Here is a 19,431-nt window from a genome sequence, read left to right as displayed (position 1 = left end):
TCAGAAAAACATGGTGTTTAAATATAAACTTCATGAGACTTTAGCGGAGCCCGGTGTGAGTCTTGCTTACGTCATGGTTACAGAAGAAGGAGGAATGACTTTTGAAAGACGGAAGTCTCTTCGAAGGGTCAATGTCAGAGCTCGACGTCATCACCGCGCTGTGGCTCGGCTATGACGTCACACTTTAACACGAATGTTTTCAACCCTCATGTTTAATAGTCTTTGTTTAAGATAAATATAACATTTAATGGACAGTAGGGTCTGCGAATGTCATTCTTCCGTTCGTGAGTCGAGGGACATTTGCGTTTAACAATACTTTATATTTGTATGTGTGAAGGCACGTCATTGACGTGGACTGACCCGCACGAGTGTGACAGTAAGTACATTTTAATATATATATAATAATAATAATTTTTAGGCTTCGGTGCTTTTATTTTGAAAAACACACGCACATTTCCGTTGTCCGCTAGCATTTAATCCTTTCCCAGAATGCTTTGTGCTTCCTGTTTATTGTGTCCGCCGGTTCTGTCTCTCGGTGTCGTTCCACTGTATTTGGACTAGAGAACGGTGAGTACCTGGGTCAGGACCGGTGCACAACCGAACCCCCTGCGGCTGGTAGTGTTTATTTTTGACAGAATAATGGAGCGAACCCGCCCGCAGCCGCGGAGGCCGAACTCCTCCCCAAAATCCCGCCGCTCAGTGTCGTCCGGCTCTGTGACGACACGGGTCTGATGCCCGACGGTGTCCCTGCACCTGTCCGTGCACGAGCCACTCCTCGTCCGTTCGGGCGAGCCCATAACGGAACCGGGGGTTTCGGCGCGGTTTTACGGCAGCGGTTCGCCCTCCCCCGCAGATCACATCTGGATCAGACGCATCTGCTTATGACGTCATCACGCCACATAACGTGGATGACATAGAGGACAGAAAAAGTGGACGTTTATTTTAAACGACGGTAAATCTCTGACGTCAGTTTTGATTGTGAACCGGATGCGTGGTAGTGACGTCATGTAGACGTGACGTTGGCCCCTGAAGACGCCAGTCGTCTGTAGGTGTGTGCAGTGGTTCTGATGCGTCTCAAGCGACAGGGTGAAGTTCCCAGCATTAAAACCCAGTGAAACCGACCATAATAACCCCGTGTGTGTCTGGATGACCCGCAGGTGCAGGTGCATGGACGATGGACGACTCCGAGGCAGAGCTGACGGTCGCCGAGTCGGACGCTCTGGGCGCCGACTTCATCACCGTGGAGATGGACACGCAGCCCATCGAGTACGTGGTGAAGTGGGCGGAGGTGGGGTCCAAGTTCACCATCGCCTGCCTGAAGAAGGAGTCCGACGAGACGGTGGAGCTGAGCGGCGAGCCGCTGAAGGTGGAGGGCGAGGAGCCCTTCTTCGTGCCCTACGAGGAGGTGTACCCCTGCGAGGTGACGGAGCAGAGCGTGGAGATCACCATGGACTCCGAGGAGGAGGAGGAGAACGAGGGGGACACGCTGCTGGAGGCCAGCCACGTTCACCTGGACGGCGAGGAGGAGTCGGACCAGGACGACTCGGACCTGGCCAACCTGGAGCTGGACGAGCGGCAGTACCGCTGCAGCTACTGCGGGAAGTGCTATAGCCACGCCTCCAGCCTGTACCGCCACCAGCAGACGCACGCCGGACACAGCAACGTCCACACCGCCGCCACCAAGAGGACGCTGGACGCCTCGCTCAAAGAGACGGGACACACGTGTCCACACTGTGGCATGAGCTTCAAGGGCAGCAGGTGATCACGAGTCTTCGTACCTGATGGTTGATAGTCTGTGAAGTTTGTTGTTAGTGAGTTTCACTGTTGTGATGGAAGGTCACGGGGGTCAGCACGACAAGTTCTGCCCAGTCAGCTGTTGTGGGTTTGAGAGTGGAAGGAGGGCCTCCTCTGATTGGTACTTGCTAAAGCAGTCGTGTGCAATATTCGATATTTGACTGTGTTTTTGTGAGAGTGGAACTGATCCGAGGAGAAAATGTGTCTGATGAGAATTCATTTAAATTGTATTTAAAGTGTCTTATCATAACAAAGTTATCTCAAGACACTTTACAGTTAAAGTAAGACTATAGTTGATTAAAGAAAAACAGATCCCAGCAAGAAGCGAAACACCCGGCAGTGAGCTATGGCGAGGAAAGAATTTCTTTTAGAAGGCAGAAACCTCGAGCAGAACCAGACTCATTGTTGACGGCCTCCTGTTGTGACTGGCTGGGAGGAAGGATGGGGGGGGAGACAGATGGATAAGGAGAAGAGTGAGGGAGGATATAGTGAGAGAAAAGAGGAGAGTATGGGAGAGTCCATGGAGGAGCTGGAGAGAATGTTTGTATTACTATTGTATACACTCTAAAAACAAGGTAGTTGAGGAGATTTGTTTCCTTTTTAAGTATATATTTTATTGAGTTTTGTTTTGATTGTTTAAGCGCTTTGTGACCCTGGTCTGGAAAAGCACTGTACAAATATTACTTGCTTACTTTTTTGAAAATGAAAGGTTTATTAATATTTTATTGGCATATTTTGGATTATTTAATTTCAATCTTACTATGGAGCCTTGTTGCTCTCCTTTGGCTTGATGACTCCTCGGAGCAGTCGCAGTATATTACGGACATTACTAGAGTGAGCTGCTCGGAAAGTCCGTCCTCCCTTTTGTCACGACTTCTTCTTCCTGTTGTCACTTAATTAACCAGTTTGTTTTTTTAAATTAACTCAGAATTTTCTCGTAGTCAAACTTGCTTTAATGAATAATCAACTCAGTAGCTTGTTTAGCCGTTTAATGCAAAGTGTGGTTTCCTGTCGTCCGTCGTCTCGTTGCCTCAAATCAAAGCAGATAAAAGTTAATGTTGATAAAGGTTGATCTGTGAGGAAGCTCGTGTTTAAGGTACAGATTCTATGGATCTAAACAATCATACGGAGACCATAGAGAGTGAAACTGATTGAAGGATTGTTTGTTGAAGGATCACAACCACAGAGATGGTTCAAGTACTGCAGATCAAGCCATCACGAGTATGAAAGTACAGTATAACTTTTGTTTGACTCTTAAAGGATTTTGGCCTCTTGTACTACTAACTCTGACAAGCTGGTTTAATAAATCAGGATTGGATTAAGAGGGGCGGCGATGCAGTTCTTTAGAACAAATCATTTTGGATAAAAAAAAAAAAGATTTAAAATACTTAAGGATTCTTTTTATGACTTATTAGTATATTTAAAAAATTCCTGAAACATTTACAAATTCTGAAGGACAAATGTGTAATACATGAATAAGGCGTTTATTGTTATGATACACATTTCAAAACGATGAAATAAACCCAAAGCCATGTAGTGACGTCCCAGTGTGTTGAGATGCAGGGAAACATCTTGTGAGGAATCCTGAGAAAACTCTTTACACTCTTGTGCACTGAGGTGTGTTTGGTGGGAAGACTCGGACTCTACGGGTCAAAATACTGAAGGAAGTCCAAGTTGATGGGGAAGAAATATAGTGATTGTTTTTCCAGAGGTTTTCATCCTTAAAGCCACAACTTTCAGCTGCTGCCAGAGAAACTTTACGATGCCTGGCATCTCCTTTATATAGCAGATGCTGCTCTTTCCCTATTTTAAATGTTTTAAACTAGTCTTGGTCTCAACTTTCTGCTCGTACTAACTCCCGTTCTAGGACTGGCTTGGCTTCATGTTTATTGAGACGTTGACATTTTTTCTTTTTGCAAGACTCTAGTGAAGAGTAGATACAATTCTGGTCTTACTGAATTATTTTAAAAAAGAAAGTGGAAAATCAAGACTTACCAGACCAACGGTCTACAAATCTTTATTGTCTTATTTTTGTGAGCCTGATCTAATCTTAGTCTCACTTTCTTGTTCGCAGCTTGCGATGTAGAACTTTGCAAAAGGGAAAATTCATTAAGATAAGGAGGCTTAACCACACTTGATCCCACCAATTGGTGGTCCTGGTCCCTAGAGACCGACCTTGACATAACTTATCTTTGGTGTCGTTCTTGATGGTCTGGGTCTCAACAAACTATGTCATTGGTTTTGCGTTCACCCCGTCAGCCCAGTCACAGGCCGTAAACCTGGGGCCTCATGTACAAAGAAGTTACTGGATCTTCTACTAAAAACGACACTCAAATCCAGAAAATGGTGCACGTACAAAAATATTCAGACGTATGAATCTGCGCGTGCATACAAATACAAGCACTTTTCCACTGTTCATCCAAATCAACATGGACTTGTTCATCTCTTTCCACGCCCTCATTTACATATTTAAATCATATCTTAAGCAGAGTTTGTCATTTTTTTCTCCGCAATCAGAAAAAAACAAATGAAAACATGAATTTAAACTGGATTAACAGTTTATATTCTTTAATTTAAAACATTTCCGACCACATACTTGCGTTTAATGAGTGCAGACGAGCTCCGGTGTAAATGTTTATATTTCACATACACAGTTATTAACGTTTTTGTTTGACGACCCCTTAGTACATGAGGCCCCTGGAGAGGATGATGTTGACGGTCATTATGGATGTTGATGAATTATTGAGATGATTTTTCCTCTTTTTCTGGATTATGAAACTTTCTAACTGTGTGCGTCCGTGTGTGTCCAGGATGCTGGGCAGCCACCTGCGCCTCCACGGGCAGCGGCGGATCCATCCCTGCAACATTTGTGGAAAAGAATTCAATCACAGCTCCAGCCTGTCCCGCCATCGGCTCATCCACAAGAAGGGTCAGAGTCTAATGAAGGACTCGGGCCCTCGTCCCACCGTGGCCATGCTGCACTATTCGCTCAAGAGCGAAGCCAAAAACAAGAGAACCAAACGAAGGCCGGCGACCGCCACGTCTCCGGTCCAGGTTCTCGCCGGGGGTCACGGGGGCGACAAGTTCTACGCCTGCCCGCAGTGTGACATGAGCTTCAGGACGTCCACGCTGCTGTCCAAACATCAGGTGACGCACGTGAAGCAGCTGCTGGACAACTACACGCCCGACAAAGAGAACCTGGCCCAGTCGTCGTCGGACCTCAAGATCCGCCTCAAACTTTGCTCCCGGGACAAACCCAACTTTTACACGCTCTGCAAAAGGAACAGGCGCCGCAGGCAGGGCGGCAAGAGGAGCAACTCGCCCGTGCAGGAGGAAGAGGAGGACGAGGAGGAGGAGGAGGAGGAGGATGAAGACGAGGAGGAGGACGAGGAGGAGGAGGAGCAGGAGGAGTCGGGCAGCGTGATGGTTCGCCACGGTTGCAGCGTCTGCGGGAAGTGGTTCAGTCACGCGTCCAGTCTAGCGCGTCATCAGCAGAGCCACCAGGAGTCCAGGCAGCAGAAGACGCTACACGCTGGAACCAAGACCCGGACGTACACATGCAGCACCTGCAACAAGACCTTTATGCACTCGTCGAGCTTCTCCCGACACAAGAAGGCTCACCTGCAGGACGCTGAGGAGAACCGCAAGAGGGAGGAGCTAGACGAGTCGGCGCCGCTGGAGACGGACTCTGAGTGAGATCAACGAGTGCAGGGAGAGGGTCAGAGGTCGAACTAACGGGTGTTGAAGGAAGTGGGTAACGCCGCCACGACCCGCCTCCCCTCTCCACGGGCCACGTCACACAAAGCATACTGGGAAATGTCTGGGTCCCTGACTCTGATCTGGATTCTGAGACGTTCAAGAGTTGTTCATGTTTGCATGAAGATCGTATCCTCAACCTGGTCGGCCATGTTTGTAGTTTGTCGGTGGTTGTTCACGACAACGAGGCATCATCAGCACCAGTTGACTGGTCTCCGCGGCAGGACTCAGACTACCTATGCTATATTTATTAATTTGGAACATTGTAATATATAAATATTGACGTATTTAAATATAAGAATGACGAATATTGACAAATCCTCTTTTTTCTGTTGTCCCGTGACTCGAGAAGATCCTTCAAATACATGAGAAGCCCCCCCCACTGCATATGTCACTAGACAAGGAAGTCCATACCACTTCATAAGGTCACGTAAGTAATAAAGACCCCCAGACCCCCCACTTAATATGCCACGAGAATTAAGAAGCTCCTCCCACTTCATTGGTCACATAATTGTAGAGGACCCCCCCCCCCTTACACCTTGCTGCTCATTCTAATGTTGTTCTTGTTGTTGTTTGTTCTCTAGTGTTGTGTTCCAATAAAGATGTTCATCTTCTTTTCTAATCAGTAGTTAATGTGTGTTTTTAATTAAAACACGTTAAGATTCGAGGTAAATTCACGTTAAATGCAACATAACTCTTCATAGGTTGATAATACGATAATAAATATGACCAATAGATGTTGAATAACTTAACGTTAATGTACATGTTTTTAAGTGAAAAACACTCTCCGTGACTTTAAAGTCACAACAAGAGACGAACAGACGCTCTTGAATAGTTTGTTGTGCACCGCAGAGAAATGTGTCCGTGCGGAAACGTCAGCCACGCGGAACTAGTTTTCTGCACCAGAGAACAGAGACGTATGTTCCGTTCCCGACTAGCACGATAATTAGATATGGTATATAATACATAGAACAATATATAATACCATATATTTATATAATATAATCATATAATGTATTATTTATGTATTATAATATAGACCCTATGGTTCATGACTGTCATCACTGTGGACATATACAGTGTTTCTCGTTTATTCAGATGTAGGTTTCTGGCAAAGGAACAGGAAGAAGAAGGTGAATCTGTTGGAAATTTAACGCTTTCATTTTTAATAACATTGTGTTAAAAGTTTGTGATCCTACCAGTAGATGGCAGTGTCCACACATGAGCGAGGTGTGCAACGAATGTTTGTCCCCGTAGTAAAGCTTTTAAATTGTTTTTAAATCGGCGGGATTAAGATGAAGCTAAAGCGTTTAAAAACGCGAGAGAAAGTAATGTATAGAAAGAGTAAAATTTAATTTAAATAATAGAATTAAAAAATCTTATTTTAATATAATTCATCAAAAAAGTGAGTAGACTTCGAGAAAGCAGCCATCTTGGCTCAAAAGTAAGCCCACGTGTGAGAAACACACACAGCATCTGATTGAAAATATTTATTTAAAATATACATCAGTTTACAAATTGAGAAAATAAAATCATCGGTATAACAGTCGCTGACACTACGATACATTATTCTTCGTGAACATTCCAACGTTTTGCATGGAGGGAGCAGGCGGCCATGTTGGCTCCGCCGGTCTCGAGCAGTGTCAGCCCCTCGGTGCTGAACATTCAGTGAGCACAACTACACAGGCGAGCACAACTTTTTCTGATGCACAAAACCCAACCAAACACCCCTGGCTGAGCTCCTCAGGGACGTCATCAGCATGTACAGTTTGCATGGAAACTTCCAGTTAAATGTTAGCAACTCACCGGCCGCTAAACCTCTGCCGAAACTGGTGCAGTTAATTCAAATTAACATAGTTTTTTACATTCAGTGAAGGTAATCCAGCTCAAACATAGCAAGAGAGAGAAGACCAAGACAAACAAAAACTCACAAAATCAAGTGGAAAGAACAAAAACATCTTGATGCTAAGGTTAGCGTTTGTAAACCGTCTCTTGGAAACCGAGGAGTGTAACAGCGTGAAAGACACTTTAATGCTCCGATCAGTGATGTTGAAACATGTTTTTGTTGACGACGAAGGTGCCGCTCATTTAAATGGGAGCCATTATCGAGTCTATATTTAGTCGGAGTCTCTGCGTGATCAAATATTTACGACGGCTGCGCTGGAGTGTGACTCGGCGATGCTAGCGCTTCATGTTTCAGCAGCGCAAACATTCAATTATTTAAGCCGAAGACGGCGTTCAATCTTTTATCAGCTCGGAACGGTGGTTCTCGTGGACCTAGACGAGCAACTCGAGCCCGTGTCGCCCCAACTCAGTGACTCGTGCAATGTCTTCATGGATGATCTTCGAGTGTGTGTGAGTGTGTGTGTGTGTGTGTGTGTGTCGAGATCATTGATACGATCAGGCCGACACTGCAGGACAATCATCATCCATCTTGGACAGTTTTGGTTGGTTAACAGCAGAAGCATCAGTACAGACGAGATCTCAGTGACCACCACTGACCACACGAGCGACAATCTTGTTACAATCATCTGATCAACGAGTGATCAACGAACGAGTGATCAATAAGTGATCAACGAACGAGTGATCAATAAGTGATCAACGAACGGGTGCAGATGATCGTTAGTGAGACAACGGAGGAAAACTCTCATGGTTAAAAAATAAAAACATGGATCCACTATATACTGTTCAAGGTCAATTGAAATGGTTATAAAAATACTGTGTGTGCGGCGGAGAGCGACCGTGATCGATGTGTGTGAAGCGAGAGAACATCAGGACCAACATGTAAGACATTCAAGGACATTCATTGATCAGTGTTGAAAATAAAGCTCATCTACACGAACACAACGAACGATCAAACTAAAACAAATAAAAACACACGCCAGTCTGTGGCCCCGCCCCTGTCTCCATGACGATGAGAAACGGATCGGGTGACTCAATAACAGGAAGTGACTGCCATCATTTCAGAATAAGAGGCACAGAGTGTTTGTCCAGGTGACCTGAGCGATTGGAGAAAGAAAAGCTCACGCGCACGTATATGGCTATTTCCTGTTTGCAAGGTTGGGACCGGTTGTCATGGAGACAGTGGGCTGATCAGTCCAGCAGGGTGCCTTGCTCCTGGGCTCTGGTCAAGCTGTCTTTACGATGCAGGTGGTGAACTCCCATTCGCTTCGGGCTTTTCTGTGGACGCGGGGGGGCGGCGGCGAGGGCGGGGTCCAGGTCCAGGAGACGAGGCGCGATGGTGGGCAAGTCCTGCGGGAGCACGTCCCGCTCCTCCTCGTCCCAGTGAGAGTTGGCGGGCGCCGTGGCGACGGTGATGGCCGTGTCGACGCTGCCGGTGTCGTCCTCCAGCGTCATCAGCAGACGCTCGCCGTCGTCGGCCGAACAGCGCCCGCTCCTGGAGGGCCGGGTCTCGGTGTCCGTGTCCGTGTCCAGGCTGGAGCCGCGGCTCGGCGTCCAGCTCTGGGCGGACGAGCCCTCCTCGCCGTCGGAGTACGCCGCCCGGTGGTCCGAGGAGACGGGCCCGGCGGGCTGGCGTCTCTGGAGCTCCTGAGCCGTCTGGCTGCTGAAGGACGTGCGGTGCTGCAGAGCTCCAGCTCCAGGAGGCTTCTTCTCCACGAACATCCTCTGCCAGCTGGCCAGCAGGTCCTCCTCGGAGCTGGCGGAGCTGGCCAGCATGCTGGGAGCCTGAGCGTGGACCACAGAGATCAGAGGAATATTGGAAAATTTGCTACTAACTGAAGAATAAAATAAAAAGGGTTAGTACCACCAAAAATAGGATTTAATCTTAATCTTTTTACTCCTTCTTAGAACTACAGTGTTTGGTTATGTTTCCTTTTTAGTTGCTTTTATTTTTAGTTCCTTCTTTTGTATGTTCTACAGTTAATTAAAAACTACATTTTATTCATGTTAGAAATAAATAAATTCTATACGATATATATATAAGTATATCAGTGTCATCAGAATATTTAATAGTTTAACATTTAAGATGTTTAATCTTTGGATGTTCTTTATTGAAATCTTGTTGTTGTTTTAAGCATTTATTCTATCATTTGTATTTGTATTAAATATTGTATCAATTGAATTTTAATTTACAGCGATACTAACATTAAAAGAAAAAAAAAGTAGTTTTTTATCCTTTATCCTACATTCTGTCTTTGCACGTCTTTAAACTTATGAGTACATTCATAAAATGATGTCAGAGGAGAAAATTACATAGACTTGAGATAAGAAAACATTGAGTTTTTTTTAATTTTTTTAAAGTATTTTAAGGAATTTAATATTTAAATGCTGGTGACATTATTAGAATAAGCTTAAAGGGCAAGTTATACAAAAACTCAACTTTCCTCATCATGACGATGTTGGAAGTTATTACTTTATAAAATTCTCCACTGTCTGAAATCTTGGCAAACGAGAGGTTACAAGAGCATAACAATGGCTTCACTCCTCCTCCAGACGGCTGTAACCACAACCGGCTTTGTTTATACAACAAGTTTCTTGGAGGTGAAGGCTTCCGTGAATAATGAGATGCTGTAACAAACCTCCATCCTCGACTAACAACAGCAGAGTGGGCCGATTATGATAAAACAAGATTTCAACTGTGTTTTCAGTGGGCGGGGCTTAATCCCATTTTCTAATGTAAACATTTCAATGAAAAGAGAGTTTTCTACAAACAGAAAAATACTGATACTGATGTAAGAGGCAGGGGACACCCTGGACAGGACACCAGTCTGTCTCAGGACACACAAAGACAGACAACCATTCACACACACACTCATACCTACAGACAATTTCCACAAGTCCTCAATCAACCTCTGTATGTTTTTGGACTGTGGGAGGAAACCGGAGTGCCCAGAGTAAACCCACACAGAAAGGTCTAAGCACATGCTAAGCGTTTACTCTGAGCTACATGTTGGTATATTCACAGTTTCCACATTTGAAACTCAATCTTCTGACGGCACTGAAACAGGGTCGTACCTGTGGTGGGCTGCTGAAGGGGCTGGACTGGCTGGACAGAGGCTCTCCAGCGGCGTCAGGCTGCGGCGTGCACTGGTTCACGTCCACGCTGCCGCAGGACGGGACGGGGCTGCCGGCGAGCAGCCGCTCCTCCTCGCTCTGCACCAGGCTGAGGGAGATGGCCTGTCGCGTGGCGTACGTGCAGTTGGGCAGAGGACTGTTCTTGGGGATCTTCACCTTGTCGTCCGACGAGAACTCGATGACCCTCCGGCCCTGGTAGTGGGGGGGCGGGGGCAGAGGCGGCGGGGGCAGCGGGTACGGGTTGAGCTTGTCGAAGGCCCGGTCCGCGCCTCCCTCCTCCCGGTCCAGGCTGCGACAGGAGCCGTTGAGGTTCTCGTCGGCCGGAATCTTGCCGTTCTGGTGGTGACCCCCGAAAGCGCCGGCCGCCGGGCCGGTCATGTCCACGTGCACGAACACGTCCTCGGCCACGGGACGCCCGCAGCTGCTGGACTGAGCCGAGTTCAGCAGGAGCGGTTCCGGCTTCTCCAGCACCCGGGCGATCACGGAGGTCGGAACCACGTCGGCCGGAGTCAGGCTGAGGGAGTCCGGGTCCTGACCGGCGGGGGTGCAGCTGGCCACGGAGAGCGAGTTCATGTGTTTGTTCAGCATTTCCTGGAGTTCTGAGGGCAACTACACACACACACACACACACACACATTGATCAGACTCACACACATAAATCAACAACTTGACATATATGGAAGTAGATCAGTGCCATCGGATTAATGTTGGATTTAACATTTAAAATGTTGAAACTTCTTTTTTTCCCCATAACTGCAGTTAAAAAATGGATTTTATGGATCAATAAGTTTCAATTTGTGTTAATATTATATTTTCATAATCATTCTTAAATTTACAAATAAAAAATATTGAAATTAAAATATTAATTTTGAATAATTAATAGTTAAAATATCAAAACATATTTTTAATAAAATTTGATTTTCTGATTTATTATTAATTTAATAAAAAAACATTTTTTTCAAAGTACATATCATTTAATGCAATCATTATAAAAAGAAATACCTAAAAACATTATAAAGTTTCAACAGTAGAAATGCTAAATTCATTCAAGATTCCGCAGACAAACATCACTCACGTCGGAGAACTTGTGGTTCCTAAAGTGGGACTTGTTGCACTTCAGCAGTTGCACGGCGAGATTGCAGTCCTGACGGTAACGTTCCTGAGACACATCCAGAGACGTTAGCTAAACCCGGCTGGACCCGGGGCCTCCACCCCATACACTCACATTCAGCTCCTCCAACCGATTGATGACGTTCTTAGCGTCCAGCAGTTTGTTGGTCAGTTCCACCATCTCCTGGTCCATCGTACGCTTGTCCCGCTCCACCGTCCGCAGCTGCAAAACAACGCTTCCCGTTAGCATCCAGCTAATGTGATTTTAAGGAAGCTGGCGCCGGCTGATGCGCTACTACTGACAGGTCACATGACTACAAAGACAGACTAAATCGTCCTAAAACACACGGAGAAAATCAAACTAAAGCTCAAGTGGAGGAGAAAAAGGGAAGAAGGTGAGCTGGTGACGCAACTGCATGGGCCCAGGTTTGACTGATAGCAGCCTGGTGATGATGAAGATGAGGAGGATGATGATGATGATGATGATGATGCATCGGTCAACAGGCAGCATGCAAAGACAACAGAGAAAATGGGGAGATCTGTGAACACAACAATATGTTGACTCTTCAATCTGAAGGACGATCACCGTGACGACGGCAGCTCAACAATCTGAGCCACAACACCTGTGACCTTGCACTCCAGCGTCCCTCGCGACTCAACACACTTTCCCACAGCTGATCGATTCACAACGAGCTCCGTTGACCCCTATTGGCTGTCGGATCAATGACGCGCAGCTGATTGGGATCAGACACACAATTGGCCTGCAGGCGACACACGAGCCTCCACTTCCTTCCATGTCAGGAAACACTTGTTCGTGTCCCAGTTCAGACTTTTCCTCTGAGCTCGTTTATCACTTTACTGACTGTTTAACAAAGTTAACACCTTTCAATCTTGACTGAATCTCTCGTAACATTAGTCTGGTGACAAAATATTTTGTGGGAATCATGAAGACAATATTTTATTTGACTCATTTTCACTAGTTTACAGGTTTATTTTTGAGTAATATGGACTGAAATAAGGGCTTTATGTGTCAAGACGTTACAGAGAATATATGATGTTTGTTTAGGGAGACAATGATGCAACATTTAAATGAGTCGTATTAGAAGTTGAGTAAATATTTAGAGAAGACGGAACGTATCATGCAGCCTGTATCAACTCTAGGACGTGAGGTGAAGGATGAAAGGATGAGACGGATGTGATGACGGGGATGAAAGGATGAGACGAATGAGATGATGAGAATAAAAAGGATGAGACGGATGTGAGGACAAGAATGGTGTGATGACGAGGAAGAAAGGATGAGACAGATGTGATAAGAATGGTGTGATGACGAGGAAGAGAAGGATGAGACAGATGTGAGGATAAGAATGGTGTGATGACAAGGAAGAGAAGGATGAGACAGATGTGAGGACAAGAATGGTGTGATGACGAGGAAGAAAGGATGAGACAGATGTGATAAGAATGGTGTGATGACAAGGAAGAGAAGGATGAGACAGATGTGAGGACAAGAATGGTGTGATGACGAGGAAGAAAGGATGACACAGATGTGATAAGAATGGTGTGATGACGAGGAAGAGAAGGATGAGACAGATGTGATAAGAATGGTGTGATGACGAGGAAGAGAAGGATGAGAAGAGTTTGTTACCAAAGCATGTAGTTTCTCCTCCAGGTCCTGGTTTGCTCGCTGTGACGCCGTGTAGCTGTTCTGGAGTCTGCAGCACAAATGATGAGCTTCCAATGAAAAGTTCCCTCAACTCGACCCTGGGACTCGAGACCATCACCTGCGGAACTTGTCCCTCATCTTCTCCAGGTCGTCCCGGGTCCGGCCCAGCTCCGCCTCCATGTAGTGGCGGTTGCTGTCAAACTCGGCCTCCATGGCGTCCATCTTGTGCGTGGACAGAGAGAGTCGCCTCCGGAGGTCTTCGTTCTGCTGCTGCAGGATCCTGAAGAGAAGGTCAGAGGTCAGTCGAGGACACCCTGGTGAGAAGACGTCTGCCAGGTCTTACCTGATCCGGTCCGAGTCCGAGATCTCTTCCTGGAGAAGGAGGAAGAAAGAACCGTCAGTTCTCCATGAAATTCTACAACCAAGACGTGTGCAGTAACGAGGGAGACCACTAGGGGCGTGAACGTTTAGGAATATGACGAAACTACATGTATCACGATACTATATACTGTGATATATAGTAATGCTATAGGAACAAGAATGTATTTGAAGTATTGTCCAGTTCTTGACTCGGGTGTTGTGATACTGTAGTAACAAGTATATACGTGTAGTATTGTCAAGTACTTTACTCTGGTGTTGTGATACTGTAGAAACAAGTATATATATGTGTAGTATTGTCCAGTACTTGACTCTGGTGTTGTGATAGTGTAGCAACAAGTATATATGTGTAGTATTGTCCAGTACTCGACTCTGGTGTTGTGATACTGTAGTAACAAGTATATATATGTGTAGTATTGTCCAGTACTTGACTCTGGTGTTGTGATAGTGTAGCAACAAGTATATATATGTGTAGTATTGTCCAGTACTTGACTCTGGTGTTGTGATAGTGTAGCAACAAGTATATATGTGTAGTACTGTCCAGTACTCGACTCTGGTGTTGTGATACTGTAGTAACAAGTATATATATGTGTAGTATTGTCCAGTACTTGACTCTGGTGTTGTAGTATTTACAGACCACATGACTCTTGACAAAGTCGTAACAGTTTTCATTTGTTTTCAAACCAAAATATGTCCAAAAAAAACTGCTGGAGTCCACTGTATCCTCTTGTCCTCAGTCCACACAGGATTTTGCCAGTTTAAATGTTCCTTTAGTAGCTGTTTCAAGTTTAAATGCAACACCAAAATGAACAAATGCTGAAAATATTTCCTTGATAATAAAAAATAAAAAAACTTAATAAAAATAAATACATGTAATCGAATTTATTATTTACAATTTATTTAAATATAAAAAAACAGAACTATGATCAAAATTAGATTTTTATTTTTTAATTTAATAATAATAATAATGATAAGAACAGTTTTGTTGTATCTTGAAAAACTGTAAACGGCGACATTCAAGAGTATCAATACTTTACCTGAACATTTCTTGCATTAGAAACCGAACAGTTTTGTTTCCGAACTCTATTATCAACTACTTTCTCCAATCCTTCAGTCTGACGCTGAGGTTTACGAGGCGAGCCGCTCCCCCGGTGACGCTCCTCCACCCAGCTGTCCCACATGCGGTCCACGGAGCCCCCCTGCGGCCCCCTGCAGGGCGGGGGAACCCGGTCCGGGTTCTCGCGGCCCAGCATGCTGAGCTGGTCCGGGCTGAACACCCGACACGTGATCTCGTCGAGGAACTGAGAAAAGCGAACCTTCTCCTCTATAATATGCATCTTCCAGTTCACGTCGCGCCTCTGGTGGAAGTGCAGGGCGGGCGAGGGCGGGGCGGAGGAGGGGGGCCACGCCCGGCCCGGGGTCCGGCTCGGCCTGGAGCCTTGAGATCCTTCGTTGAGTAAATCCACCGACTTGGATTTCCTGAAAGTGTCTCCGGGTGGATCCTCCTGCAGAGACGCCAGCTGCTTCAGGATCCCTCTGGGCAGCGGGTTCTGGGAGAAGACGTGGGTCTCGGAGCGGGTCACGCCCCGGGCCAGATGAGGTACGGGTACTCGGATGGATCTGGAATGCGTCGGGTAGGAACCCTTGGTCCTGGAGTGTGGTTTGGAGGTAGAAACGGGCGAGACGCAGCGCTCCAGACTGGACACGCTCGACAATTCCTCGTCGGTGTCGGAGAGACCCGAGGACGCTACGAGCGGTTTGGACTCGGCACCGCGGGGCCACCGACCGCCAGAATTTCTCGGCGAAAAGGAGGACTTTACCTGAGGCGGGATTACCTGGTTGAGTGGTGCTGCTGGTGGAGGCGGCACGGCGGGCTGAGGCGGGCGTGTCTCCCGGTGCTGCGGCGGAGCCTTTCGGTACGGCTTCCTGGCTGGAGCCGCGCTCGTCATCCTGACTTCCTGCCGACCAAACAAAGTCAGAACCCGAACCCAGGACTAGCCGCCCGCCAGCCAGCGTGACACCACTGCAACTGACGGTGACACCACTGTCTCAATCGCTTCGATCATGAAAGTGTGTGTGTGTGTGTGTGTGTCTGTGTGTGTGTGTGTCTGTGTGTGTATTGATCCTATGATGCTAATAATAGTCGGTCCAGTTGGAAACTCTGGCTCCATAAGGTCATGTGAGCTCAACATTTTTCCAGCTCTGGAAGACTTTTGTTAATGAGGGTCGGGATGCTGACATTCGTGGGGACCGCCAGGGGGCGCTAGAGGGGCCTCAGAAAATTGAAAGGGAAGAATTAAGATAGAAATAAATATAATATGATATAAAATAAAATAATATTCAAACATTGGCCAGTAACTTACGGGTTACACACGGATCTTGTTATTCTCAAGTTTCCGATGGTACCTGAACACACCACCTGTGACGATGTGTGTGTAGCTTGTGGATCACATGACCATCTCAAATATGAAAATACATCACGTATAGACTTACAGACGTACAGTAAAATAGAAGAGAAAGTTAAGAATAAATACCATATATAGTGATAGTGTAGTAACAAGTATATATGTGTAGTATTGTCGAGTACTTGTCTCTGGTGTTGTGATAGTGTAGTAACAAGTATATATGTGTAGTATTGTCGAGTACTTGACTCTGGTGTTGTAATAGTGTATTAACAAGTATATATGTGTAGTATTGTCGAGTACTTGTCTCTGGTGTTGTGATAGTGTAGTAACAAGTATATATGTGTAGTATTGTCGAGTACTTGACTCTGGTGTTGTAATAGTGTATTAACAAGTATATATGTGTAGTATTTTCGAGTACTTGTCTCTGGTGTTGTGATAGTGTAGTAACAAGTATATATGTGTAGTATTGTCCAGTACTTGACTCTGGTGTTGTAATAGTGTATTAACAAGTATATATGTGTAGTATTGTCGAGTACTTGTCTCTGGTGTTGTGATAGTGTAGTAACAAGTATATATGTGTAGTATTGTCCAGTACTTGATGTACTCTGATGTTGCAGGATTTACAGACGACATGACTCTCGACGAAGTCCTCAATTTCTAATTTCATTTGTGATGCAAATCAAATTTGTCTAAATGTCAGATTTAAGTTGCTAGAGTCGACTGTATCCTCTTGTCCTCAGTCGCCATTAATCAGAAAAATATATATTGTGCACAAACAATGAAAATATTCGCATGTTAATAAAAATAAATAAACTCATTTCATTTGTGTTGAAAATCAAATTTCTCTCAACGTCAGATTTAAGCTGCAAGAGTCGACTGTATCCTCTCGTCCTCAGTCGCCATTAATCACAAAAGCATAATTGTGCAGAAACGCTGAAAATATTTCCATGTTGATAAAAATAAATAATAATGTCGACTGTATCCTCTCGTCCTCAGTCTTCATAAGATTTCCTTTAACTATGGAGGAGGCAATGACTGCTGTCTACCGGTGTAATTAATAACACATAAATTAATCAACTATTACTCGCATGTTAATTGTAAACAAAAAATATTTTTATTTTATACACACTAATATAGAGCATAAATCAACAAATATAAATCATAAATAGCATGATAAAAAGAAAATGTAATTTTAAAACAGAATAATACATTTTAAAATACATATATTTTGTTTAATATCGATACAGTGCGTTTGAACACCGATAGGGTATTTTAAATAAAACGTTTTAATAAAATGTACTTCGAATTCGTTTCTTAATCAAGTACAGAATAAAGTGTCAGATATCAGTTTTGTAGTTTTACTCTGACCTCATGAGGGCCAAAGAAACTGTACCCGGGTCTCGTATGACATCAAGTGGAGATGCTGAGCAACAGGTTTGAACCTGTTTGTTCTGGATTACAAGCTCAACGTTAACTTTAACTCACATTTAAATTGAAAAATAAATGTACTGTTTATGTCTGTTTTTCAAGTCGATGCTTCTTAACTTTCAACACGTTTTTATTTATAAAACACATCAACGATAACAGATCGAACAACCACTAGTTAGTGAGTCAGTTAAGAGTTTAACTAGTGACACATCATTAGGTACAAACGTCATGACTCAACTAGTTAAGTATAACTAGTGGTTAACCAAACCAACATCACACAAAAGTGTCACTCACGCACTGACGAGTGGTCACGTGACGTCGAGCTGTCAAACAAACGTCAATACACTCCTTCAGCGACTCACGCGCACAGTAACTCCAGTGTGTACGCGCACAGCAGTTCGCCCTTACGAGCACATGCACGCGCTCACACACACGCCGTTAATCAACACACAAAAACACTATTGTGCACAAACACACACACACACAGGAAGTCGCTCGCTGCCGCAGACACACACACGCACGCGAACACACACACGTCTCATCCGCGCGCACACACCTCGGTCTGGGGGAAACTTCCGTGGACGCGCTCGTGGAGCGAACAGAACCGGGACGCGACGTCCTTCTCCGGCCGTGGAAGTGACGGCGGCGCGTGCGTGGCTCTGTGCACGCGCGGAGGCGAGAAAACAACCGCGACTACAACCAGCGAAGACGATTCGTCACCCGGAGAAAGTTGATCCACTATCCCCCCCAGCCGTCGCCATCTTTACCCGCAGGGCATGATGGGTAATCCTTTGGAATCCCGAAACCCCTCTCTCCACCCCCCCCCCCCGCCCCTTCCTACGCGGGCTGCGTGATGACGTCACACGACGTCTCTGCGGTCGCTACTGATCTGGAGTCGATTTTAGAGTAGAATTGAATAGAAACATTAAAACATATGAAAACAAAAAAGTATTATTCTGTAACAGTTTTTTAAGATGATGTTGATGGCTTTGGCGCCAACATGACAAGATAGAAGTTGAAACATTTTTTTTTCTTTCCTGTCACACGTGTAGGTATTTGTTCATATATCATTATGTTTCATTGTACATGCTTATGTCGCTCCACACGCACGCACGCACGCACGCAGCTGCCAGTATATCATTACTAACAATGTTCAGCTGTTCCACAACAATGTCCCTGCGACAGTCAGGGCTATGGCAAGTATGGTTGCTATGGTAACCATGAAGCACATTATATGGTGGGTGATGACATGAGGACACGGTTTATATTAATGAGATTATTAATGATTGGTTTGAACATGCGCTCGATGGAATGAGAATAAAGGAGAACAAATATTGAACAGAACTTCCATCAGAAGGTTGAACATGAGGTGCCGTCCGTCTCACTCTCAGTGACGGTGACCAGAAATCGACCGGAACGGCTCCCAAAATGCTTTGCCGCCCAGTCGACCGATTGTGTTTTGTTAAACATCTGAAGATTTATCAAGAACTAATGCAGCAATGTTTTTAATGATCATTCTGTTGTGAAAGGCTTTAGATAAATGACTATATTGCTTGTAAAAATAACTGGATAAATACCTTTTTCTGGGTCAGAGCGACATCAAGAAGGATCTTCTCGCCTACGGTTCATACAAAACTCTGCAGTGAGAATTCTGAGCCGCTCTAGTAGAAGAACTTACATTTCTCCTTCAAACTCTTCACTGGCTGCCAGTTTCTTTCAGGATCATTTTAAAATTCTGGTTCTTACTTTCAGATCTATTCATGGTCAGACCTTCCATCAGTGATCTGATCCAGACTTACACCCCAGCTCGGGCTCTGAGGTCTGTGGATCAGAATCTACTGATGATTCCTGAACTTCAGGACC

At 45.2% G+C, this 19,431-nt stretch overlaps 2 protein-coding genes across 4 annotated transcripts; one reads left to right on the top strand and one right to left on the bottom strand.

Annotated features, from left to right (window-relative positions):
• The first annotated feature begins 486 nt into the window (after positions 1–486).
• Positions 487–6,175, top strand: LOC148069058 (uncharacterized). Of its 2 annotated transcripts, none has more exons than XM_087803124.1 (3): positions 487–567; positions 1,158–1,758; positions 4,605–6,175. In XM_087803124.1, the coding sequence occupies exons 2-3, from the start codon at positions 1,175–1,177 to the stop codon at positions 5,488–5,490; spliced, it is 1,470 nt and encodes a 489-aa protein (XP_087659250.1). In that variant the 5' UTR covers positions 487–567; positions 1,158–1,174; the 3' UTR covers positions 5,491–6,175. The 2 variants fall into 2 exon arrangements, with proteins under 2 accessions (XP_087659250.1, XP_087659248.1); XM_087803122.1 differs by lacking the exon at positions 487–567 and adding an exon at positions 574–1,086.
• Positions 6,176–7,029: 854 nt separating this feature from the next.
• LOC148069057 (tight junction-associated protein 1-like) lies at positions 7,030–18,329 on the bottom strand. Of its 2 annotated transcripts, none has more exons than XM_087802728.1 (9): positions 18,125–18,329; positions 15,571–15,693; positions 13,701–13,729; positions 13,476–13,637; positions 13,340–13,406; positions 11,813–11,920; positions 11,663–11,746; positions 10,528–11,196; positions 7,030–9,237 (listed from the first exon to the last, which is right to left on the bottom strand). In XM_087802728.1, exons 2-9 carry the CDS (start codon positions 15,682–15,684, stop codon positions 8,644–8,646), a joined length of 1,827 nt encoding a protein of 608 aa, XP_087658854.1. In that variant the 5' UTR covers positions 15,685–15,693; positions 18,125–18,329; the 3' UTR covers positions 7,030–8,643. The 2 variants fall into 2 exon arrangements, with proteins under 2 accessions (XP_087658854.1, XP_087658855.1); XM_087802729.1 differs by having other exon boundaries at positions 15,571–15,689.
• Positions 18,330–19,431: the final 1,102 nt, after the last annotated feature.

This window comes from Callionymus lyra, chromosome 11, assembly GCF_982586985.1.
Source record: "Callionymus lyra chromosome 11, fCalLyr1.hap1.1, whole genome shotgun sequence".
Lineage (NCBI taxonomy): Eukaryota > Metazoa > Chordata > Actinopteri > Syngnathiformes > Callionymidae > Callionymus > Callionymus lyra.
Note: the sequence above shows the minus strand (reverse complement) of the source record. Positions and strands in the feature narration are given on the sequence as shown.